This window comes from Erigeron canadensis, chromosome 4 (genome assembly GCF_010389155.1).
Source record: "Erigeron canadensis isolate Cc75 chromosome 4, C_canadensis_v1, whole genome shotgun sequence".
Taxonomy (NCBI): Eukaryota; Viridiplantae; Streptophyta; class Magnoliopsida; order Asterales; family Asteraceae; genus Erigeron; species Erigeron canadensis.
In genome coordinates, this window is record NC_057764.1 from 32,791,551 (window position 1) to 32,817,267 (window position 25,717).

Sequence of the window (25,717 nt, forward strand, 5' to 3'; positions counted from 1 at the left end):
AACAACCACGATAATATGACAAGTCACAGAGAATCAAAGATTGTACTCTGACTTAGAAGTTAGAACCAGATGATTACGAGAAAGTTCACAAAGTTCGTTAAACATTTGCAACATTTTACAAAGCGAAACACATTTTACTGTAACTTTGGACCTCAATCGGAAATACAAGAGACTATTAACCGCAACAATTGCTCTTCTGCTCAATTGGCTGCCCTTTGATTTGAACGGTCTCTGACTTGCTTCCACTTGGCTGGTTGCCCTTTCTGTAATTTCAAACAAACATAAATATTAGGAACCCGATCTTCGACTAAAATTTAAAGTGATAAACTGAATCCACCAATTAAACTTTGTTTATCTTACTTTTTCTTGATCTCAGCAGCCATTGTCAAGAAAGCTTGTTCCACATTAACCGAGTCTTTTGCACTTGTTTCAAGGAAAGGGATCCCGTGCTCATCTGCAAATGCCTGTGGGTAAATTTCCATATATGTCATCTATTTCCGAAGCTTCTTTCATGGGTTAAGAAAGGTTAAAATGGTAATTTACAACATCTTAACTTCATTGATTATGTGAGCTAGGAAGTTATCAAAAACTAAAAACATCTTATTATACCTTAGCTGTTTGTGTGTCGACAACCTTGTTCTCCACTAGATCACATTTGTTTCCAACAAGAAGTTTGCAGACTGACTCATTTGCATATCTATCAATTTCACTCAGCCATTGCTTCACATTGTTGAAGCTCTCCATCTCAGTGACATCGTACACTATCTGTTACAGTTTTAACACAAAGTCTTTATAGTTCAACCGCAATACTGATTCCACAAAATAATCATTAAGCACACAGGTTCTCCATATTTAACATAGAGAACATACCGATGCTATGGAAAAATCTATATTGCACATGATATTATATTGTATAAAGTTGTAAGCTTAACAGAAAGGAAGACAGATCAGTCAAAATATCTAAACAATGTGAACAGGTTGACCTTATTGGCATTCTCTAGATATATATGGAAATAAAATATGAAATGGATTTGGGTCAAAAATATCCATTAATGATTAACTTTTGTGTCCATACTCATTATCACAATTACTTTACTAGTACAAAAGTAGATAAATGTCCAAATATAAATAAGCCAAAAAGTGGAATCCATTTAAATAGAGGTTTGGTGACTTATAACATGTTTGATACAACTGTAGTTTTTTAAGTCACAAGGCCCTCCGGGGCACCAAAGGTCCTTTGGCCTACACGTAAGGCCTCAGGTGCTCTCAGAAAAACAAATACGGTTGAACCGATTCAAATTCAACCGTTTTTTGACAAGAAAACTGGTTTAACTAAAAGAAACCTGTTTTTAAGCTAGCAAGCCTATATATGATTCAGTTCAAAAGGACCAAAAAAGAAGAAAGACAAAAAAAAAAATTCATAAATCTACATGGGTCCCAGGATCTCATTGTTGTAATTCTTGCCTACTACTATCAAAAATATTTAAGTAAAGCTGGGTAGGACCTTGAATCTACCAAGTCAAAATCATGTATATGTTATGGAGGATGGGTAAATACTTAACTTTAACATATAGAAGATAATTGTTTCTGATCATGCAGCAATATAAAAAATAAGGTTATGATAGCATGTTATTATGGCCTTTATAAATGACTAGATTCATTCTCACTGGTACAGTTACAAAAAATGGCTCAAATACCCGCAAGTTGGAACATTCGAATGAACACAAGTTAAGACCGGCCAATCGAGGCTTAAGTTAATAAAATTTAGTGATAAGTTGCTTTTGAATTTTTGGACATAAACTTCCAATGGTGTATCACATGGGTTTCTGCCCACAGCTTTCAATAGTAATGTATTGAAAATTTAATGCAGAGCCTACTTAATAACTCCTCAAGCCCCTACCTGACAGTGACATAGATGAATATATTCCCTCTATGCCACAAGAAAACCAACATTTTCCTTTGTTATAAAACTGTTCCAAGTCAAAATACGTATACTGCCTTAGTATTACTACATAAACAGGCAATTGTTTGTAGCCATGCCAGTTCGAGTAAGTGTGTCGGTGGGCTCAGAACTTGTGGATTAGTTGGCCAAAGGCCAGATACCACAACTATCCCAAAATATTTATCTTTGTTTTTGAACTTAGAGGTTGTTTACAACGGGATCTGAATCACTTAAGTATCTACTAAACCCATTAAATTTACAAGAACGGGACAGATAATGCTCTCTTGCTGTATGAAATATGAAGGACATAATATGTAAGTCTGGCTATTGCAACATAGAACAGAACATATGAGACCTTTATGACAGTGGAGTTATGTAACCTACACAAACTATAACCGGGAAAAAAATAGAGCACTTTTCATTTATTAGCGCATTCTACATAACTATCAAAATGGTAAATACAGATAAGCAACATAATAAGATGGGCAGAGTAATTCTTACAATTATTCCATGTGCTCCTCGGTAGTAACTGCTTGTTATCGTACGAAACCGCTCCTGGCCAGCCGTATCCCACTATAGCAACAAAAAGTTATCACAATTAAACGTAGTAATAAAAGTAACACCTCTAATTTCCATCCATTGTCCATCTATAGCAAATATCAACATTAATAATAAGTTTTTTTACACCAAGAATTGAAGCTTTTTTTTTTTTTTTGAAGGAAGAATATGTGCAATAAAAAACAATCCTGTTGTATGTAACATACAATCTGCAGCTTGATCGTTTTTCCATCCAGCTCTACCGTTCGAATTTTCTGAAACAAAAAAGTTACTTAAATTTAGCACCTATCAATCACACGAAGTTGATAAATTCAAAAAGAAAACTAAGGTGTTCTTATCAACTTGATTAAGATAAACGAGATACAAAGATGGTTCATAATCGAAAACAACTGCTACTAATGCAGAAACCCCTATAATTAAACTAATATATGGTAATACTAATATATCAAAATCTATATGCTAATGATAATAATAATTATGCAAACACAACCACACCTATACTAACAAAATATAAGAAATTATGATAAAAAAGAAAAAGAAAAAGAAAAGAAGACTTACAAAATCAACTCCAATGGTGCTTATGTAACTATCCACATAAGAATCATCCTAAATAAGAAAAAAAGATAATATAAAATCATTAGTTTAAGGATAATTACATTAAACTGACATACATTGTTATATACCCGGCCTATATCTATCTATCATCACAAATAAAATCATTCAACTACTCTAAGTAAAAGACATACAGCGAAACGGAGGAGAAGGCATGATTTACCGACGGAAGAGTCACCAATCAGCAACAGTTTGAAAAGATAATCGCTGTCAAAAAATTAAAAGTAAAAAGATTAGTGTGTAGATATTAATAATTTTATTAAAAAGATTACTCTAGTAGCATAACAGTAGTAGAATATATAATAAGTTGAGAAGCTAGGTGCGGAGAGATAGAAAGAGACTATTCGTTGCTCATTGTTGTTTGCTCCGGTTGGCGGTGGTGGATAATTGATTTTGGATGATTGGAGTTTTGGAGTGTTCTTGTTTATTTTATACGAGTACTTACCAAGATTAACAAGACTATATAATGTAATGTAGTACTACGTATTATTTTCAACGTCAAACAACAACACAAAAAGCTAAAGTACCCCGAAAGGGATGTTGTGCTCTCCCACGTCTTTAACACAATCTTTGATAATTGATGATACCTAGTCCTGCGATACTATACAAGTCAGGAATGTATATTACAACATTGTACATTATATACGTATCAAATATAATGAATGATAGGAATATAACTTTTTCTATCTTCTCATCATAACTTTTTACATGTAAAATCATTTTTCGACAGAATTTAATTTTACATGAGTTTTTAAGTTCAAATCTTCTTAAGTAAATATCTTAAGAATGGTTAGAAAATCTTTTAAAAAAGAATTTTTTGTATCATCTTGTTTTAAATGTTCCCATCTTCATATCCAACGTTGATATTTAAGTTTTTTTTTTCCGGGCTTTAGACAAAAGTAAACTATAAGGCCTAATTTATAAGCATAGAAAAAGTACTATTATTTTCATTTTCTTTTAAATTAAAATGAATCTAATTTTAATTCCTAAAATATTTGGGTGCTTTTATCACTTTGGGTATCTAAGCCATTGCCTAACCCAATTTTTCTTTAAAACTAACACTGCTAGTTGAGTACCGGCAAAACTTGGATTATATATATATATATTATATATATATGACATTCATTTATATTGCTAGAACATCGAATTATTGACAAAGTTCGGAGATGATAGTAGAACAATTTCTGAAAATGTTTTCAATAGAAGAAAATACTAATTATGTCTATTAGTTTACGAAATGACACCGATAATCTTCTATAAGAAGACACATGAAAGCTCAAACGAAGGGGAGATAATCACCTTTAGTTGAAATGTTCAAAACATAAGTTTTTATGTTACTAAAAAGTGAAACTTTATTTTTTGGTAAACTATATGAAGGATTTGTGATCCAGCGGACTTAATCCAATGGTTAGAAAATCCCTTTGTGATGGTGAAATCTTCGGATCGAATCCTGAAAAGACATAGTTTTAATCCTAATTAGTGTTGTGCTTTCAAACGACTAGTTAAGGAGATTTTTCCTCTTACCTGTTTAATTTAAGTGTGAGAAGTTCACCACTCACCAAACATTTTCATTTCGAACGCCGGCTCGACGCCTTTAACTTTCAAAAATATGAAGGAGTCGTGTAATAATGAAAACCCCTCCTCAATAATAATAATTAGCAAAAAGAAAGAAAAAAAAAACATAAATACTAAGCGTATCTCTTCCAAAATTTAAATTGACATGTAAACTTTTAAATACAACAGCTAATCATTGATACAAATAAAAAATAAAAAGACGAAAAGATATACTTGCTGTAAATACAGATATAGATGTGTAGATAGATACAAATAGAATAATCGAATTATCATTATTTAAATTATTATACATGTAGGAAAATACATGTACAAATGTAGTCGATAATTGAGAATTGATATTGATGCTAAAAAGGAAAAAAAAAAAGAAAAGAAAAAAAGGGTTGGGTTGGTTGGGTTAAGGCTGGAGACAGGCTGTCAGCAACAAAGTTTCTCTTTCTTTTCTTTCTTTCTCTTTGTTGTTTGTCTATGCCTTATTACGTTCTCTCCTTCTCCTCTTTCCCCCCCTCTCTCTCCTCATTCTTATTATTATTAGGTTTTTCGATTTTTCATTATTTTCTTCACAGATCCATAATTTTGTAAGTTTTTTCTCCCCCTTTTTCATACCTCTATTTCACCTTTTATTATTATTATTATTATGATTATTATTATTATTCATCGTTTGCTTGTTTGTTAACTTCCATTTATTAATTATTATTCTAGGTTTCCTGAACTTTAAATCTCTTATTAAATATATTTTTCATAAAATTATTAGCTAGTTTTAAGAAATCTGGTAAATTTTTGTTTATTTGAGATTTATGTGATTTTTGTATTTATATGATTTTAATTAATTAACCAAAAAACCATTATTTTCATGTTTAATTGTACATGCATGCTTTTTTTTTTTTTTTAATATTTTGTCTGTATATGAAATCTATAATATGTTTAGCTGTATATACAAACTTATATATGTATATTGTGTGGTGAGAGTTAAGGAGATTTAAAGTTGTAGTTAGTTTTTGCTAAACAATAAGTAGGGGATATCGAATGAAAACCGTAAACATTGTTATTAGTTTATATAGATATAGAATGAAAGCCTTTAGCTTTGTTGAGATTTCGGCTGCTTTAGACTATCGAGAGTCTATAGATACGATATCAGTCTGTAGACGAGACATATGGCGTATTAAATTTTGATTTACCGATTTTGAAAACGTGGTTAGGTTAGTAACTTAGTATAGAAGTAATGTATTTTGGAAGTTTTTAACTTGCTGATGACAACATAGCAAGAAGCCGAAATCGTCCACACTATTCTGCATTACGTTTTAGGTGTCTAAGGTGATTAATATTGCAGTTTAAGTCTGGAAGTTTGATTGGTTTCCGTTATGACCTTGTCTGCTAAACGTGCTGTCACTGAGACATAATTAATGAAGTCAGAAGGTCTTGGTTACTGTGTGACACCTTTAGAAAAACAGATTTCTAAGAATGCATCTCGTTTCAGTGATTATCGTTTGTCTCAGAGCATATATCCATGGTGAACTTTTTGGTATCCTGGACTCATGCAGTTGTATTATCTTGATTATCTCATCTTTTCCATATGAAGCGATGTTCCAATAGTAAAGTCTTTGTCCAAATATATCGTGTCATGCTTTAAACTTCTTTGAAATAGGGTGGATATTTGATTTGTAACAAAAGAAATTTTACAGATTAAATTGTGGAATGCATGTACAGTCCTAGATGTCATTCCCTGCTGTATATAGTTATGTTATATTGAAAAAAGTGAAGAAATCTGTTTCTTATCAATATCTTAAAGCTACCTTTCTCTTCTGGTTTTCACTCTTGAAATCTGAACCCAAAATAAATAATGCATCCAGTTAAGTTGTCATGCTGAGCATCCTTTTCAGTAACTCTTTTTTGAATTTCTTTGGTTGATGTTGGTTAGGTGCTACCTTGCGTTGCTTTACTACAGAAACTAGACAATTCTTTCAATTTGTAGAGCTAGATAACTTTTCTATTGCATCCCAATCTTCTTTTTAACTCCTAAATGAAGATTGTATTCTGCTATGTTTGTGCTAGTAGAATGATGGCCATGTTCCATGTAGATTATAAAGCATCTTATACTTTCTTTGATATCCGATGTAATACTTTCTATTTTATGCGACTAGATTTTAGCTGTGTCCGACACTTGATATATATCTCTGCCTTTTGCCCTTTAAATTGTGGTTTCGCTGATCAATTTTTATCTGTTTCATGCTTTAGGTGGCTCAGTTGGCTAGCTACTGCGAGAAATAAGATATAGTCTCTTGAACCAAATTGTGGCAATCTTGCATGTGCTAAACGCATAGTTTTCTTGCAACCGATTCCAGTTTTTCATATAAATGTAACTGGAAATTTAAGTTACCAGGGGCTTTTGTTGATCCATGCTGGCAGAGAGCATGCGTGGAATCTATTTTTTGGGTAATGCCCCTGACAAGCGTAGTTGCTGATGCACTTGGTGTGGTTACGATCTCTCTTGTAGCTGTTTTGGGACTTATCGGGATTCTCTGCATCTTGTACTCTTTTTATTTCCGAGATCACATTCGTAGTCAAAATCGAACTCAATTTGGATATTTCAGTGGTCCGTGGGTTGTTCGGACTGTCTTCATCATTTTTGCGATCTTGTGGGGTATTGGGGAGATCATACGTCTAGAATTCTTGAGACGCGACGGCCGGGTATTACATATTCTTGACTCAGGATGGCAGGAAACTGTATGCAAATGCTACATCGTGTCAAACCTAGGATTTTCAGAACCGTGTCTATTCCTTACCCTCATTTTTCTTCTTCGTGCTTCATTACAGAAAACAGAGTCGGGACCCCTGAGCCAGAAATGGAACTTCAAAACAATATTTTACATTCTTCTATGTATCTTACCTCTTTTCGCCCTTCAAATGACCGTTGCTTTAGTTGGACCAAAATTCGAGACGGATCTACACTTGAACAAAAAAGGGTACTTTTTCAAGTTTACAACTGCTTACCCGAATGATGTTTCTCGTTGCTACTACCCTTTATTAAGTACTATATTTCTTGGTCTTTTTGCCACCGTGCTAACAATTTATTTGTTCTGGCTTGGGAGGCAAATACTAAATTTGGTGATTAATAAGGGTTTGCAGAAGAGAGTGTACACATTGATATTTTTTGTTTCTAGTTTCTTTCCTTTACGGGTTCTGTTACTCGGTTTATCTGTTCTATCCAAGCCAGGAGATGCTATGTTTGAAGTTCTTGCATTCTTGGCTTTTCTTTCTCTTTTATGTTGTGTCGGGGTTGGGATTTGTATACTTGTTTACTTCCCGATTGCAGACTCTCTAGCCTTGAAGAATTTGCAAGATATGGAGGCTACAAGGAGGATTATTGGGGAATACAATGACACTTTGTCACTAATCACTAACCATAGCCCGTTTGATGATTATATGGCAAGCAGTGGGAGAAACTCGATTAATTCAACAAAACGGGGATCAATTTCCTTCCGGACAATGGAAAGAGATGAGCAAAACAGGGATCAACCTTTGTTTGTGGAGTTGAGTCTTTTTTCTTCCAGTCAACACCCAAGCCCAGTAGGTTCACCTCAACTACATGGCTGGCCCATGCTACCTCTGAGGTCAAGCCCATGAACCATGAAGAGTAAATCAACATATGCAAACCAAACTCATTTTTGTGGTAAACTATAGTTTGTAAAGGTCGTAGATCTAATAAGGATTGCTATTTTTGGTACTGTATGTTTTTTTTTTGTTGCCACCTGCCTTGTTTTTTTTGGTGGAACTGATCTGTATCTCATCATATTTTACTTTTATAACCTGTACAATTTCGTCAATGATTTGAGTTTACTTCAATGCGTTCACTTGATGATTTAGGAGTTTATATTGAATTGATTGTTTATTGATTCACGAGGTTTGACAGCCCATCTTATGGGTGAGCAGGCATGATTACATTGTTGTCCATTGAATCAATGTATAACGTTTTGTTATCTGGAAGCATATAACTGAATTCTGTGTTATGTTGTGTTTCTATCATGGCACACCGTTATTCAGTATTTGTAACAAACTTTTCTTGCAGGTTTTGAATCAATGGTTGCTGCCTTGATAGATCAATGGTTTCACATGTTACCTTTTCATTCCCCTGTGTCTTTGCGTTGGAATCTTATATGTTAATGGTGGAACTGATTCGATTGTTTGTCATCCCTTTGTATTGAAAAGCAAGAATGCCGGGCACCTGTTATTTTGGATTGCCGAAATTTGGGATGTTATTCCTTAGATGGTGCAATATTGTATGTGGCATACCACTTGGTGCTGTGTCCTCTATTACCAATTTGGGATGTTATTCCTTAGATGGTGCAATATTGTATGTAGGACATTCGAAGAAGTTATAAGTTGACCAATCCGTATTACTAACACATCAAAACATAAAAATTATAGATTGGCTAATCCATATTTTATTGACCCGATACCCTTCATGCCTCTGTGATCCCATAGACATTGAACACCGACACGATTGGTGTTCGATACGTGCAGCAAGTGTTTGATGAGAAGTCGAGCCATTTATGGTAATGCCAAGATGCTATCTGAAAGATATGAATTTGCTGGGATTATGATAGAGGCAGACAGGCAGCTGTATGTGTATAATGCAACTTTGACATTTTATTTTATCTAATGTATTTGACAGCTTAGTTGTGCAAAGGAATCAATGTACTTGCATGATATGGACATAATAATAATATACATGATTATAGCTATATTCAATTTAAAATTTTGAAATAAAGCATTCTATTCTATTTGGCACAAGTTGTGAGATAACAATTCATACTACAGTTGTGATTTGTGAAGCATTATTGAAGCAAACAGCAAGACACAAAAGGTTAAATGTAGAAAGAAATTGATACGTAATTATTCAATAGATTACAAGCTACTCCTACTGTTTATAATGACAACATACATGAAGGACAGACATATCGGTACGTCTTGAATCAAATGATGTCATACAAATTAGAAGCGTTTATATTGAATGTTTAGGAAAAAAGTGAGGAATGAATTTGGCATAGGCATTGCTAACAAGAAGCTTTTATATTGAATGTTAATAAGAACCTTTTATAGGTTACCATTCATTGACCAAGCTGTCTTCCTGAGTAAAGACGTTTTGCATCCTCACAAGACGTCTAGCTTCAAATCTTATCAGATAAAATATCTTATAGTTGATCATGAAAAAAATTTCAAAAATGATGATGAAAATATGTAACTTGCTTTTTACAATAACATATACAGCCGAACCTTTATAAATTGATACTCGATAAATTAATAACCTCAATAAAACTAATAATTTTTCTGGTCTCAACTTGGGACCAATGCAAAATTGGACCTCAATCAATAAAATAATAAGATAATAACTTTTTTAAAGTCTCAGTGTATTTATCTTATTAGTCCTAACGAAACTATAAATTAATAATTATTAGAATCTTCTAAATTTAAGATTGCTTAGTAAAAAGCCACTTATTTTTTTTTGTTGAACTTCAAATCTATATTGATCTTATCTTTAAATATTCTCATTGTACTCAAGAGTTACGACATTGTTTTTTTGTATTGTTACAAAAAGTTGTAAAGAGTTGTTATTGTTTACAATATTTCTCTTTAAAGTTATTGAATCATCCTCAACTTCGTCATTAACCAAATTTTGAATGATTTCACCATAATTTCTTTAATGCAAGTGAATCTCATAACCTTCATTATTTACATCACGATAAATAAGCAAGTGATTCATATCTATTTTGTGTTGATAATGCATACTCCTAATCAAATTTTCAAGCTCACGAATGTCTTCTCCACAACTTGCATCGTAAAACCTCTTTAAATTAATAAAATATTAATTTATCGATATAATAATATCTCGTTAAATCGATAAGATATCACGATCCCGACATTATTAATTTATAGAGGTTTTACTATAGTAACATTTTATATGCTGTTACACTGGTATAGATATATTATTACTTAATTAGTTATCTTAATCATGAAACGTTAAAAAGGTACATAATTACTTTTAGTACACATCTTTAAGCACAATACCTTTTTTTTTCCACATCATTTTATTTTTTATCATTATATTTATCTAATCATTTATTTAATCAGTGAAAAAACTATTAATTTGGACATAATTTGACCTTACATAATTTTCTCTCTCCTTTACACTTCTTTGATACCTATTGATTTTGTAAACCGATGGAGGCGTGCTTATGATGTCCCAGGACCGACCATAAGGAACTTTGGGTCTAAAATGAGCCGAAAGAAAAATGCTCTAGAATAGGAACGATGAAATCGATCCAACGACCTAAAAACCAATATACGTGCCTACGTAACATCTTAATCACCCAATCTAGTATACTTATAGTTTTTTTGAAAATTAGAATACTTATAGTTAATTATTAAAGGTAGACTGTATATAACATATAATACCGTGTATATATATAATTTACATATATATAATTTAAAACAACAAGGTCCTTAAAAAAAGACCCTATAAAGTCTCTCATTTTGTCCTATGCCTAAACCCCCATGCAGAGACGGAGCCAAGAATTCTTTTATGAGGGAGCAATTTTAAAAGTTGTTTGTCATAATTATAAGAGTCGTATTCGAGAATGTAAAAAAAAATGGGCTCTAGCTTGGAAATAGAAATTGGACTCTCAAAAGAATTTGTTCCTACACCGAGTGTAACACTCATATTAAAAAATACTTGTTCTTTTAATTACTAAAGACCATATGTGTCTAACAAGGTCTTACTAAATGAAAACGTATTCAATCATAATGCAAGAAACCTCAAAAATATACTTTTTAAGAAATAATTAGATTGTATATATATTTTTCCTACATAACTATTATGATTATCATAATTAGTTGTTTGTTAATATATAATAATTTTAAAAATATAATTTTTTTCACAAACAGCTACACTATTAATGTATTACACAATTACATACTCAAACAGAGAAATCTTTTTCGTAAACCTTTCTTCATTCTTTTTATTAAAAATCAAAATAACTCAACTTTTTTATTCTCCCAATGAAAAAATTTATCTCAAAATTAATGTTTCGATCACCAATGACTTTCAAAGGATAAGTTTATGATAATGAAGGTAACATTTAGTTCCTACTTAATTTTTATTACTTCTAGAAAAAATTACACTGTACTAAAATTAGAGTGAGAGAGTTACCTCACTGCCCCCAATGCTACCTCCGTCCTTGCCCCATGTGATGTCCGTATATTGTTGCAAAACGATGAGGGAAGCAACCAAACTAGGGAACCCTTGAAGTAATCTCCATCTCTATAGTCCATATATGATATATCAACTCAAAGATATATGGTCTCGCACTCTCGCTATCTTAGGAATTAAAAAATCAGTCAACTCATATGCTAAGTCTTGGTCATCGGATAGTGTTTACTCATTTCATTTGCACCAATCAACCTGAAAACATTTTGTTAATTAAATCTTATTAAAAAATCTCATCAGATGGATTAAAAAACATGGATTTTGGCATGCCTATCTAGTCAGATATCCACATCTTGAATTCAAATATTTCGATCTGTTTTTAAAACCAGTGAAAGTTAGATTAAGAACATCAAAGTTACAAGAACTCTTTCGAACTTTTTAAATAAAGGTTAACCATTATTTATTTTTTACATGGTGATTGCTTGATAAGTGTTTAGCATCATATTGTGGTTGATCAACTCAAATGCATGTACTTTGCAAGTATATCACTAATCATATTATTTTGGCCCCTTCCATTGTGATAGTTTACATAATTATCATAACGGTAAAATTCAGAAATTTCAGGGCCATGAGACATGAAGAAACCAATGTACACTTGTAATGAACATTTGTCAAGATCTTTCCTTTGCTCAAAAAAGCTTCTAAGATGGTGCTCATTGGGCACATAGATCTTCACAGTTTTGTCTAGAACTTGTATGATATCTATACCTCTGTTGTGAAAACAAAATTGGAACGAAATCAACATTGGCAAGGTACTAACCTTTTCAACTACATCTTCAATTAAGTTATTTGGGTCAAGTGTCGTCAATTGTCCTATATTAGATGTTAAACGTCATCGTAGGTGATAATCGACTTTGAAAGCCCATATTTTATGATTTGTGGCTTTCACTCCGTAGAATGCATGACCCATGGAACATAAGAAACGTCCCACAGGTTTGATTATCCATAGTTATTAATCTTCAAATGCAAAATTTTTAAATGTATACTCTTATTAGTGAAAATAGTTGAGAAAGATATCCAAAGTTACGTGTATGCTACTTAAATGATGGCAGTATCGAATTAGAGGACCTTGTGGCAGCCCTACATTATTACATATGGTTAATCTCAAGGTTGTCACGATGAGCGGTTTTGATTTTCAACTTCGTACATTATATCTGTATCTTTATATCAAATGCGTTATGAGATCTTTAAACACTTCAAAATTTGCTTATGTGACTCAAAAGGTGGAATTAAATTCTCAATTTTAGCATCAAAAAGTCTTTAATTACTTTCAGTTAAATAACATAGGATTGAGGTTCAATATAGTTCTCAATAAACTTGAGCTAATAAAGGGGTTTTCATTTAAGCTTAGTAACTATTAATAGACAAACCTAAGGTCAAGTAATTATGTGTCTTGGCTAGAAATTGATTTATATTGGAGTGTAAAGTATTTTTAAAACCATACCAATGGCAAAACACAAATGTAGGTGCAAGTGGTTTAACATCTATAGGTAATAATAAGTATAACTTGATGGTTCATATGTGAATGAATATGTTTACATTAACGAGGGTTGGTGCCCGCGCGTTGTGGCGGTTACACGGTGATGATAATACAAAACAGTGGGGAAGAATTGATATGCGTGTGTGTAAATAGGAAGGAGAGAAAGAAGATACTGTGTGTTAGATTATGGTAGGGTGTTTGTTTGATTGTGTTTAGAGATATATAATTAGAAGTAATGTGTGAATTAGGGGCAATATGGAGATATTGAAAAAAGTGCTTAAATTACCTTAAATAGAATTTCAATATGTTTTATAAGGATTTATAGATTTATAGATATAGATATTCACATAAGAGTTTTCGTAGGTTAATCACATAATTGTATGCCTTTGGAGCTAAACGGATAAATGATGACTTAAAATGGTAATCAAGTGAAGCGGTGACGAGAAGTTGGCTATGTTTTTTTTTTCCTTCTTTGCTTTCTTCCTGGAAAAGCTGCAGCAACACACTACTCGTATAGTCGTATCATGGACTTTGGTGTTGTTTGACTCTGTTGACTGTCCAATCACTCTGTTGACTTTTTTTGGGGATATATAAAGAAGAAAGTAGCTGTGCGGGAGAGGGAGAGGGAGAGCAACCAACTAAGCTCATCACTTTTTGGGCCGTAGTAATATTCCAAGGCAAACCCATTTCAGTCTTGATTAGTTCTTTTAGTTGGGCCGTAGACCATTACTCCAGAACAAGGAAAAGAAAACGGCAGCGGCTCACATTTGTGTTTTTTGTGAAGTCAAAATTATATGGACCACCCAATGGCACGCACCCACCTCCCCTTTAAAGTTTAAACTTAATATTTTTGACATGATGAGAGGGTAATGATAAGTTATTAGCCTATAAATCCTCCTAATTAATAGGATTATAACATGTGAAAAATCGTGAGATTAGGAAATAAAATTAGTGGATTACATGTGTTGACAAGGGGATATATTAAGAAATTTTTTGAGAGGATTGATTAGAAGGATTTATCATTTTCAATGCTGAGATCACACGGGCAACACCACACATTACATCAACAATTTCATACAGAGTACTTTCTCTATTGTTTCTTGCGGCTGGAGGAGGGCCACACATACCCCCCTTTAGTGACGGAACTTGAGCAATTCCTTTAGGGGGGCGAAAGCTAAATTATAAATGATTATCTAATATATAAAGTACACATAATGCCAAAAATTATATAGTCAATATTAACTGTCTAATGATTTTTGATTGATTGTTACCAAAACATCTAAGGACACATATTGCTATATATATAATTTATCTGAATGTTAAAATGTTAGAAAAGAAAAGGTCGAATAACATATATGGTTTATGTGAATTTATAAATTAAAATTAATAGAGTTAATAAAAAAAATACAGTTGACTAATGTTTATATATAAAAAACTGTTAAAATATTAAAAAATAATGCAGAAGAAGAAAATAAAATTTATAATATTCCTTAAATATAACGAGTAATCAAAAATGATAGAAAGAAAATATGATAAGTTATGCTCCCAATGATATGACTTATGAGAGAATTAAAAATAAAATGCTTGTAATAGGCTTTGACTCCACCTTATACTTTTAACTTCCTTTTAAAACCAAAAATACTAGCTAAAAAGATGTGAATTTTTCCAAAAATATAGTAGACATACCCTGACAAGAAAAGCTCTTGAGGGGGCTACAGCCCCTCCTTGCCCCAATGAAGATCCGTCATACATATATAATATATATATATATATATCGAGAAAGGCAGAAAAAAGGAAGTGAAGGATACCACATTTATTTCACACACTTTCCTCTCATCCTATCCAATTATCCATCACACACAATACCATCAACACAAAACCCTCATTTTCATCATCAAATCATTGTCCATTTCACAATCCACACATCACCATCTAAACATCATCCACCATCCTTATCTCTATCACCCCTCTACAAAACCCACCAACCATTTTTATCTATAAAGTTGAGATTCATCACTTTTTGGGATTTTGGATCTTGGAACATTATAAGGGTCGAAGAAGATGAAGATTGTCATCTATTTCATCTATTATTTTGATTTTGCATTTGAGAGTTGTATTTTTCTACTTTATTTCATTTTATTTTTAAACAACATGAATATTTTATATGATAATATGGCTATTTGTGTTTGTTTCTTTGTTACGATTTGTGAGTAGTGTAATAAGGTGTTTGGCTAGGCATTAAAATGAAACCCACTTTGTGATGACATTCTTTAATTAATGGTTGAAGGTTACTTATTTGTGATTTTTGAGATTATTGACTTTAAAAGACAAATTTTGACTAGTTAATGAATTAGGATAACATAATATATATGGGTGCATTGCGATTGACCGATTGAATGGACTTGTATATGTTGGTGATTATTTACCATGACGTTTATGACCGTAAAACCATATTAGTTTGGTATAATTAATAAGTTATCATTGCATGGGAAAATGACCGCCTAAATGTCATATAACTTGTTAGCTTAGGTTAGATGCGTAAAAGGACATCAACTTGTATTTGGATCCAAGCCTTTTGAGTCGTTTTTCATGTCAAATGGTGAAAATGGGGAATATTTGTGACCCTAATACTCATTTCCATTGTTTTGAGTTGGTTAATTAAGTCACACAATTTTCTCAAGTAAAAGTTAATGGTTTCAAGTCATAAATAGTCAACCGGTTTGCATTGTTTTGTTCTAGTTGACCATGGTCATCACAATGTCGGAAGAGTTCGCCTAGCCAAATACTTTTGTTGATTATTGATTGTGTGTCTATTTTCCTTGCTTTAGTTTATGTTTGCATTTAGTTTTCTAGTTTAAATTAATCAATAAAACCTCTATTTAAGCTTAACAAAGTGCATTGCGTTACCATTTAATTTTCATCAAGTATTCAATTCTATAGTCACATGGATCACGGTACGATACGGTACACGAAACAAAAACAGGTAGAGGGTTCGAACTTTTATTACAATGGTTATAAGTTAAGGCTTATTGTTATTATGTGGTATGCGAGTAGCATCATGTGTGTATATATATATATAGGATATATATAGGTTAACCTTATTTTTGGATGGCTTTGTCTTGATCTCAAATCTAAAGAGAAAATTCTCGGATCTAGACTTATATTGGAAAGTACATGCCGAAATTGGAAACTAATGACATTGCTTGATAGGTGTTTAACATCATTGTGGTTGATCAACTCAAATGCATGTACTTTGGTAATTAATTCATTAATCATATTATCTTGGCCCCTTCCATTGTGATATTTTACAAAGCTATCATAATGATGACATTTGGAAACTTGAGGGCCATGAGACATGAAGCAACCAATGTATACTTGAAATTAACATTTGTCAAGATCTTTCCTTTGCTCAAGAAAGCTTCTAAGATGGTGTTATTGGGCATTTAGATCTTCACAGTGTCGTCTACAACTTTTCTGATATCTATACAACTTTTAGATGTTCGGCTTCCCTCGTGTTCCAACATTGAAGTGAAGAAGTTATCTTAAAGTAAATCATGAAACATACTGCATAGGCTAGTGGCTCTCCTCAATGATACTCGTAATAAAGATAGGGCATAGTTTGAAGTGAACACACAGCTTACAAAGTCGTCTCTTTATGTGGGGGGCATCCGTTAATGATAAATATGGTAGCACATATCTTCAAAGCAATAGAAAAGAGTGGCCTCAATGAGATAAGTTGGAGTGATGGATTACAAACCTTAAGAAGGTGGCTGGAAAAGGTATATAATGAGCCAATGAAAGACTTGCTCAAGTTTTGTTGTGATCACTTGAAGTCGGACAAAAGTCATGTTTTTTTTTTAGCTGAAAATTTTCTTAAAAGTGGTTACGGTTCAAAAGTTGGTGGACGGAATATAGTGCATCACCTCAAAAGCATAATTTTACTTGAGGAAGGCGTGACAGGACAACACGTAAGGATGCACAAATTTATTAGGGGGACAACATTAAATATATCGCCAGAAGAAATGAAGGATACGTGTTTGGTGGAGACAAGTGATGCCCCATGGAAAGTTGATGGTGTTGCACTAAAGTGCACATGTGTGGATTTATGGATAGATAAGAAATGGATCTCCTTGGCTAACAATTCACTCGATAGCTTTCCTTATGTTCCCCATTCTTTTAATTTTCCACACTTTTTGTTCAAAAATATTTAAAGAATAAAAATATTCCCAATTCATTCTTTCAATACATGCATAACCTTGTCGGTTTTAGATCTTTACATGACAGAGATAATTTCACTTCCGTTGTCGATATACAATCTGTCAATTCTTAAAGTTCTCTATCTAAATGGTTGTACGGTGTTAAAAGAGCATTCTAGTTTTATAAGACGACTGAAGTCTCTTGAAGTGCTTGATATCTGTGGCGGCGGAGTTGATAAATGATCTCAGTAGATGGAACGCTTAATTCGTTTGAGACGTTTGTTAGTGTACTCTTGCATGTCAACTAGAGATAACAATGATATTATTTTCAAGTTGCAAGTACTTGAAGACTTAATAATTGATGTAGATTCAGAATTGGAAGACTGGTGCAATGACTTGATTGAAGATGTAGTTGAAAAGGTTAGTACACTGTCGATGATGATTTCTTTCCAATTTCATCTTCACAACAGGGTTATAGATATTATACAAGTTGTAGACGACATAGTGAAGATCTATTTGCCCAATGAACACCATCTTATAAGCTTTTTTGAGCAAAGGAAAGATCTTGACAAATGTTAATTTCAAGTATACATTGGTTGCTTCATGTCTAATGGCCCTAAAATTGCTGAATTTTACCGTTATGATAGGTATGTAAAATATCACAATGGAAAGGGCCAAGCAATGTCATTGAAAGCATGCACAATGTCAAAGGGTGTCTAATTCAAAGTTGCAATCAGATGAAGACAATTTTAAACTAATACAAGTGACCTATTGTTTTGGCCTGACTTGGAAAGGCTGGATGCAAAATACATGCCGAAATTGGGAAAAAATTCCATGGACCATGTACAACTGGGAAGCCTCTCTAAACTCAAGACTCTGGTTCTATCAAAATGTCCAATGATGACTATTGTATTTTGCAATTGTATACCTCAAAATCTACTAGAGCTCCAACATCAAGAAGTTAAAGATTGTTGTAGGGTTGAAGAGTTTGTTATGTGTTCTCAAGTTATTGTTTCATCTGCTTTCCCAAAACTAAGTACGCTAATTCTTAGTAACATGCCAAAGTTTGGAAAAGGTATGTTCGAGGTTGGAATGCACTTCCTTAGAGTTTTTAAGGATTCATAATTGTCTTAGTTGTCTCTTGATAGCAATAACATAATGGAGCTTCAGAGCATTGAAGTGGAGACGGAGTGGTTGGAGGCATTAAGATGGTCAGACTCTAATGTCAAAGAACAGATTCGTAGGCGTTGTTTCTTCATGTAGATTACCTTTTGGCAATCTAAATTACTCTATTCTTGTTTCACTTTAAATTTATATCACGTACTACTTATATATTTTATATCCGGTATAACCCGAATTGGATCCTTGAGACATCTAGGCTAGTTATTCTATTTGGATCTTCTAATAAGAACTATATTCTTTTACATGAATTACCCAATTTGAGTTGTTTACGTGTATCGTACAATTTTACATTATTTTCTTCACATTTTCATCGGTACCTTAGAGGTTTATTATATATTGTATGTGCGTAATACAACCACTTTAAACATGTTGCGGAAGAATATGTTATTAATATGATGGTGATGCATATAGAGGCAGTACTAAAAGGTGTCACGGGGGTCCAATGCCTCTATCAAAATTTAAATTTTGTCATGTATTTTTGAAATTTTATTATAGGTTTTTAACATTTTGTCTATGAATTTTTTAATTTTGTCCCCTCTAGGATTTTCTCTTGTTACCGCACCTCTGGATGCATAAAGGATGGTGGTCATGATAGTCTGGACCCAAAAGAAAAAACAGACTCTTGTTAAATAAGTAATTATTAAAACAGAATGGGATAAATATGTACTCGCATTAAATATGTAAAATAATAACACAAGTTTCTCATTACTCATTAGTCTAGTGATAAGAGGTGTATTTATGATTAGAGTACGAATGTATTAAAAGTTACATCAGAATGTTAAAAAGAAATCGCTGCAAACATATGAGTTACATAGTTATGATATTGTGGAGTCAAACATGCGATTTGGAAACAACAAAAAACAACTTCGGGAGAAAACATAAAAAAAAATCAACCCACCAAAACGACAAAGAAAAGTTGACATTAAAATATTTTAAGTAATTTATGAATTTATGTGTAATGATACTTTAGATGAATACATTCATTGAAAAAGTAATCTACTCTAAATTTAAAGATGAAATGTTAAAGAGAAAAAGAAAATAACAATTAGAGATGAAAAGGATAAATGGTTCCTACATATATGGTGTCGCTTTCTAGTGATGAAAAAGTCAGTCAACTCATATGCTAAGTCTTGGTCGTCGGATAGTCTTTACTAATTTCATTTGCACCAACCTAAAAGCATTTTGTGAATAAAAGTCCCTCAAAAACATTTCATCAGATGGATTGAAACATGGATTTTGGCATGCCTATTTAGTCAGGTATCCACAGCTTGAACTCAAACATTTCGATAAATTATGATTTGAGTTTTCATTATTTTCCTTAGTATTTATAGTCTGTCTGTATGAAAATATTACGTTTATCTTCTGTTATTTGTTTTTATAAGAATTTTAGTATGCACTAAATAAGTAAGTTGATCTTAAATTCTTGATTAAGGAGTGACTATTTGAACTCGACTTAAAAGCATCTTGTTAATTTTCGGTCTTTCAATAGCTCAAGTTCATCGTTTATTATTCTATAGAACAAAGATAGCAAAATGTTTGTTCTAATCTTATTTGTTAGGCGTATATGATTATATGAAGTTATGTACTTAAGTTAATTTAGACACATGGACCATTTTTTTTTTCTAAGCTTATGAAATTTAAACGGGTTGCAGAGCTTTTTTGTCAACTCCATCTGTACTTTTTGTTTTGTCCATTCGAGACTATCCTATTTTTCTTATTTCGTTTAGGTGAAATTATAAGTTGGCAAATTGTTTCATTTACATCATCCTGGAAGACACAAAACAAAAAAGGGTTCAGTAATATAATGATGCAAATAGGGCAAATTGACAACTTACAATGACCTAAAGAGGAATTAAAAACGTATGATGGCAGAGAACGGATAGAACATAGGAATTTTAAAAGAAAAAAAAAACCTCCAAAAAGTATAGAAGGTTATTTTGTAAGTATATATGATTAAGGATCAAATCTGGAGTCATGCAATATGTAGGGTCTGTGACCTGTAGATGTTACTATGTTAGCTCATACTCTGTATGTTATTTCCTCTGGTCTGAACTCTGAAGCGATAATTAACCTGACTGTTCAATGAACTAAGATATATTTTGGTATAAACTTTTGCATAATCTAAAAGTATATTGTGACATTAATTTGGGACGGAAGACCTACTATTTTCTATAAAAGTAATAGTACGAAGATCGTAGTCTAATTTGGAGCCATGTTTTGGGGACATGCCATTTATAACATGCGTTACATAGATGATTTGGGTAACTTGTAGTCATTCACATGAAATTTTGGGTTTGCGGGTTGATTTTTGGTGTGCATTTGTAAACCAAAAAATGAACATAAGTTTTTATATTTCAGAAGCCCAACTTACTGATTAAATTATAGGTTCTTAGCGGTTTGATGGCCGAGGAGGTAGTTTCAGCTGTGCTGCCAAAGACTGGTGAGACAGTATGGGATTCTATTCAACGAATGACGGAAGCTTCGATAAGTATGAATGAGAACTATTCATGCTTTCAGGCGAAAATGAAGACCCTTTGTGCATTGAGGGATGACTTGAAAGATAGAACCTCCAGATATATGTCAACAAAGAAGCGGACCATGGACAACTGGTTTCATAGGGTGAGGGCTGTGGAAACGGTTGCACGAAAACTTGAAAGGAGGTTCACAGAGAAACAAGAAAGCTCAACATGGATTCATGTCATTCCCAGGTCAAAGTTGAGCAAAGAGTTGGCAAGCATTTGCTTAGATATATGTGAACTTGGGATGGAGGGTAATCAATTGGCGGATACTTTGGTTCGCAAAGTTGTTGAGCGAGTAGTAAAGATGACTACCCCAGATATCTCTTATATCCCTACCCTTCAAGGCGTATTGGATAAAATACTTCAAGATCTGCCAAATGAAGATCTTAAAGCAATCAGAGTGCTAGGAATGTTAGGGGCAGGAAAAACAACGATACTACAAAATTTGAATAACCATGAAAAAGTTGCCAGTATGTATGAAAGAGTAATCTGGGTGACAGTTTCGGGTGAGGAGAATAACAAGGAGAATTTAAGTACAGAGATGCTGCAACATGTGATTGCAGAAAGACTGATGGTGGAAACAGAAGGCATCAAAGATGTTTCTAAAATTGCTATGAGAATAAAGGAGGAACTAGAAGCCGTAAAGTATTTGCTACTTTTGGATGATGTCAAGGCAGAACTAGATTTAGATATGATTGGTATTCCTAGTGGTGCAAAAGGTAGCAAGATAGTCATGACAACAAAATATCGGCATGTTCGGCTTCCATCATGTTCCAACATTGAAGTGAAGAAGTTATCTCAAAGTGAATCATGGAACATGTTTGATAGGCTATTGGCTCTCCCCAATGATATCAAAAATAAGGCACAACTTCAACGCACGACTTTCAAAGCTGTCTCTTTATGTGGGGGGCATCCATTGATGATAAAGATGGCAGCACGTATCTTCAAAGCAATAGAAAAGAGTGAAATCAATGAGATAAGTTGGAGTGATGGATTACAAATGTTAAGAAGGTGGCCGGAGAAGGGAAACAATGATCCAATGAAAGACTTGCTGAAGTTTTGTTGTGATCACTTAAATGTTGAACAAAAGCCGTGTTTTCTTTATAGTGCCTTGTATCCAGAGGACACAGAAATTTCCACTGAGAGACTATTGGATTGTTGGGCAGCTGAAAATTTTCTTAAAAGTGGTTATGGTACAAAAGTTGGTGGGCGGAATATACTACGTCACCTCAAAAATGTAATTTTACTTGAGGAAGGCGAGTCAGGACAACACGTAAGGATGCATAAATTGATCAGAGCGACAGCATTAAATATTTTGTCCGAAGAAATGAAGGATAGGTGTTTGGTGAAGACTAGTGATGCAACACAGAAAGTTAATGTTGTTGCACCAAAGCGCGCATGTGTGGATTTATGGACAGATAAGGAATGGATCTCTTTGGCTAACAATTCACTTGATAGATTTCCTGATGCCCCCCATTCCTCCCAACTTTCCACACTTTTTGTTCAAAAATATTCGAAGCATAAGAAGATTCCCGATTCATTCTTTCAACACATGTGTAGCCTTCTGGTTTTAGATCTTTACATGACAGAGATAGTTGCACTTCCATCATCAATAAACCATTTGTCAAATCTTAAAGTTCTCTATCTTAATGGTTGTACCGTGTTAAAGGAGCTTCCTGGTTTCATAGGACAACTGAAGTCTCTTGAAGTGCTTGATATTCGTGGCACTGGAGTTGCTAAATTACCTTATGAGATTGAAGGGTTAACTCAAATGAGACGTTTGCTAGTATCCTTCACCATGTCAACTAAAGATAACAATGATGTGATTTTTAAGTTGCAAGGACTTGAAGACCTAATCATTGACGTAGATTCAGAAATGGAAGACTGGTGTAATGACTTAATTGAAGATGTAGTTGAAAAGGTTAGTACCTTGCCAATGTTGATTTCTTTCCAATTTCGTTTTCACAACAGAGTTATAGATATCATACAAGTTGTAGACGACACTATGAAGATCTACGTGCCCAAAGAACACCATCTTAGAAGCTTTCTTGAGCGAAGGAAAGATCTTGAGACACGTTCATTTCAAGTTTACATTGGTTACTTCATGGCTCATGGCCCTGAAATTCCTGAATTTTACCGTTATGATAGGTATGTAAAATATCACAATGGAATGGGCCAAGATGATGTGATTAATGAAGTACTTACCAAAGTACATGCATTTGAGTTGACCAACCACAATGACATTAATTACCTATCAAGAAATGTCATTAAAAGCATGGAAAATGTCCAAGGATGTCTAATTCAAAGTTGCAACCAAATGAAGACAATTGTTAACTGGAGTCATACATATGACCTATCATTATGGCCTAACATGGAAAGGTTGGATGCAAAATACATGCCGAAACTGGAAACTTTTTTAATGGGCCATGTACAACTTGGAAGCCTCTCTAAACTCAAGACTCTAGTTCTATCCAAATGCCCAATGATGACCGTTGTATTTTGCAATGTTGTAGCTCAACATCTACTAGAGCTCCAATATCTAGAAGTAGAAGATTGTTGGAAGGTTGAAGAGATTGTTATGTGCTCTAAAGATATTGGCCCATGTGCTTTCCCAAAACTAAATACGTTAATTCTTTGTAACATGCTAAGTTTGCAAAAGATATGTTCGTGCACTTCCTTAGAGATCTTAAGGATACATAATTGTCCTTCATTGAAAGAGTTGCCTTTTGATAGCAACAACATAATGCAGCTTCAGAGCGTTGAAGTAGAGGAAGAGTGGTGGGAGACATTAAAATGGCCAGACTCTTATGTCAAAGAACAACTTAGCAGACGCTGTTTCTTCAGGTAGATTTCTTTTTGGCGATCTAAGCATATTCTTGTTTAGCTTTAAAAGTATATCACGTACTACTCTATGTTTCATATCCGTCAGTCCTAAACTGGATCCTTGGCACATCTAGGCTAGTCGTTAATTTATTTGAATCATCCAAAAAGAACTATTCTTTTACTTGAATTACTCATGTTAATTAATTTATTTATGTTGTTGTTTTCTACTATATATGTTTTGCTTTCCTGTTAGGAAAATTGCATTTTTATGAATTCATATCATGTTTGCTTAATAAACAATCGTTTTATCTTTTTACTATGATCCTATGTTGCTGCTATACAGCTTTGACCCAATAGCTGTCTCAGATGGATTAAATCTATATTTTATTGCTTTACTTGATCAGGACTTAATCAGTCCGTCACTGTACCATTAGCCTTTACAATAAGTTGATATGAAGGTGTTTCGAATGTTCCATATATCATTAATGTGCTAACCTGCTATTGTTTGTTTGCATTACCAATTTCAGACAACAAGCATAGCAATCTCTCAAGGCCGGGCAGATGTAATTAGTATCTATTTTAAAACTGATTGCTGCTATATGGAGTTAAAATCATTTCTCTTTACTTGTTTGTAGTTACATTGTTGTACTGTATAAAATAAATAGCAAAAAGTGTGTGTCAACAGTTTACTACTTGTATAATCTTGGTTGGGACATCTTGTATGCATCTCTTTTATTCGGCAAATTTATATAGTTGATGGCTCTGTTTGGAACCAGTTCTAATGCATTTAGTTAGTAATTGTACGAACTGTTAGTCTCTTACTGGCTTAAAGTCAATATACATGAAATATAAGTTGAAACTTGAATGTGGCTCATCTTTAAACAATCAGTTGGGGGTGTTTTTGTTGGCATCGCTATTTTATATAGTCAAAATTTTCTCCACCTAAAGGTAATATATAACCTCAACTCGTCTTTATTAAGATATTAAAACTTTGAACAGTTAAAAAGATTGATAGATGTGTCAAAGAAGTTGATGGAAATCGAAGGTGAGAGCAGAGGCCGACCTAGAAGGTGCTTAGCCCCTCTTACCAACACAACTTCTTAGGTTAGTTTTTAGCCCAAAGGTTAAACTTACATGTCTTTTTCCATTTGGCCTCTCCTAATTAAACAATTAGCGACCCTTAATATCAGAATAATTCTGGCTAGCTTGGCCACCATGATTGACAAAAACTCAAAATTTTAGAAATGTCATGAATAGTTGTCAAATCCTTGGACTCCCCTTCCAGGTTAGATGCACTGAGCTATGATATCCCATATCTTGCATACGATTGGTCCCCTACCTGATAAGTTGAAAGCTACTTAATCGATCACACAGGAGAAACCGACCGGCGAGGATCACATGAAATTGTGGATGTGAAAGGATTAAGATATGGGTCATGCCAATATCTCAGCCACATATTTGCCATGGCCCTTCCATGTGTTGGCAGAGTGCGGTTTGATTATTTATACGGAAAAGATTGTTAATATCGAAAAAAAAAACTAACGTGGACTTTTGTAACTTGAAAACTAA

General features: G+C 33.3%; 3 protein-coding genes and 1 pseudogene across 4 annotated transcripts; 3 read left to right on the forward strand and 1 right to left on the reverse strand.

Moving 5' to 3' along the window:
• Positions 1 to 48: 48 nt before the first annotated feature.
• LOC122596438 (ras-related protein RABD1-like) lies at positions 49 to 3,564 on the reverse strand. Its single transcript, XM_043769015.1, has 8 exons — positions 3,454 to 3,564; positions 3,247 to 3,319; positions 3,059 to 3,106; positions 2,707 to 2,754; positions 2,444 to 2,515; positions 610 to 765; positions 361 to 464; positions 49 to 263 (listed from the first exon to the last, which is right to left on the reverse strand). The coding sequence occupies exons 1-8, from the start codon at positions 3,465 to 3,467 to the stop codon at positions 176 to 178; spliced, it is 603 nt and encodes a 200-aa protein (XP_043624950.1). The 5' UTR covers positions 3,468 to 3,564; the 3' UTR covers positions 49 to 175.
• A 1,613-nt stretch (positions 3,565 to 5,177) lies between these two features.
• LOC122595827 lies at positions 5,178 to 8,508 on the forward strand. The gene is made up of 2 exons (XM_043768278.1): positions 5,178 to 5,262; positions 6,920 to 8,508. The coding sequence occupies exon 2, from the start codon at positions 7,121 to 7,123 to the stop codon at positions 8,306 to 8,308; it is 1,188 nt and encodes a 395-aa protein (XP_043624213.1). The 5' UTR covers positions 5,178 to 5,262; positions 6,920 to 7,120; the 3' UTR covers positions 8,309 to 8,508.
• An 8,244-nt stretch (positions 8,509 to 16,752) lies between these two features.
• LOC122597438 lies at positions 16,753 to 18,998 on the forward strand (annotated as a pseudogene).
• A 977-nt stretch (positions 18,999 to 19,975) lies between these two features.
• On the forward strand, positions 19,976 to 24,934 carry LOC122595825 (probable disease resistance protein At4g27220). Of its 2 annotated transcripts, XM_043768275.1 has the most exons (3): positions 19,976 to 20,063; positions 21,192 to 24,169; positions 24,676 to 24,934. In XM_043768275.1, the coding sequence occupies exons 2-3, from the start codon at positions 21,207 to 21,209 to the stop codon at positions 24,686 to 24,688; spliced, it is 2,976 nt and encodes a 991-aa protein (XP_043624210.1). In that variant the 5' UTR covers positions 19,976 to 20,063; positions 21,192 to 21,206; the 3' UTR covers positions 24,689 to 24,934. The 2 variants fall into 2 exon arrangements, with proteins under 2 accessions (XP_043624210.1, XP_043624211.1); XM_043768276.1 differs by lacking the exon at positions 24,676 to 24,934 and having other exon boundaries at positions 21,192 to 24,173.
• Positions 24,935 to 25,717: the final 783 nt, after the last annotated feature.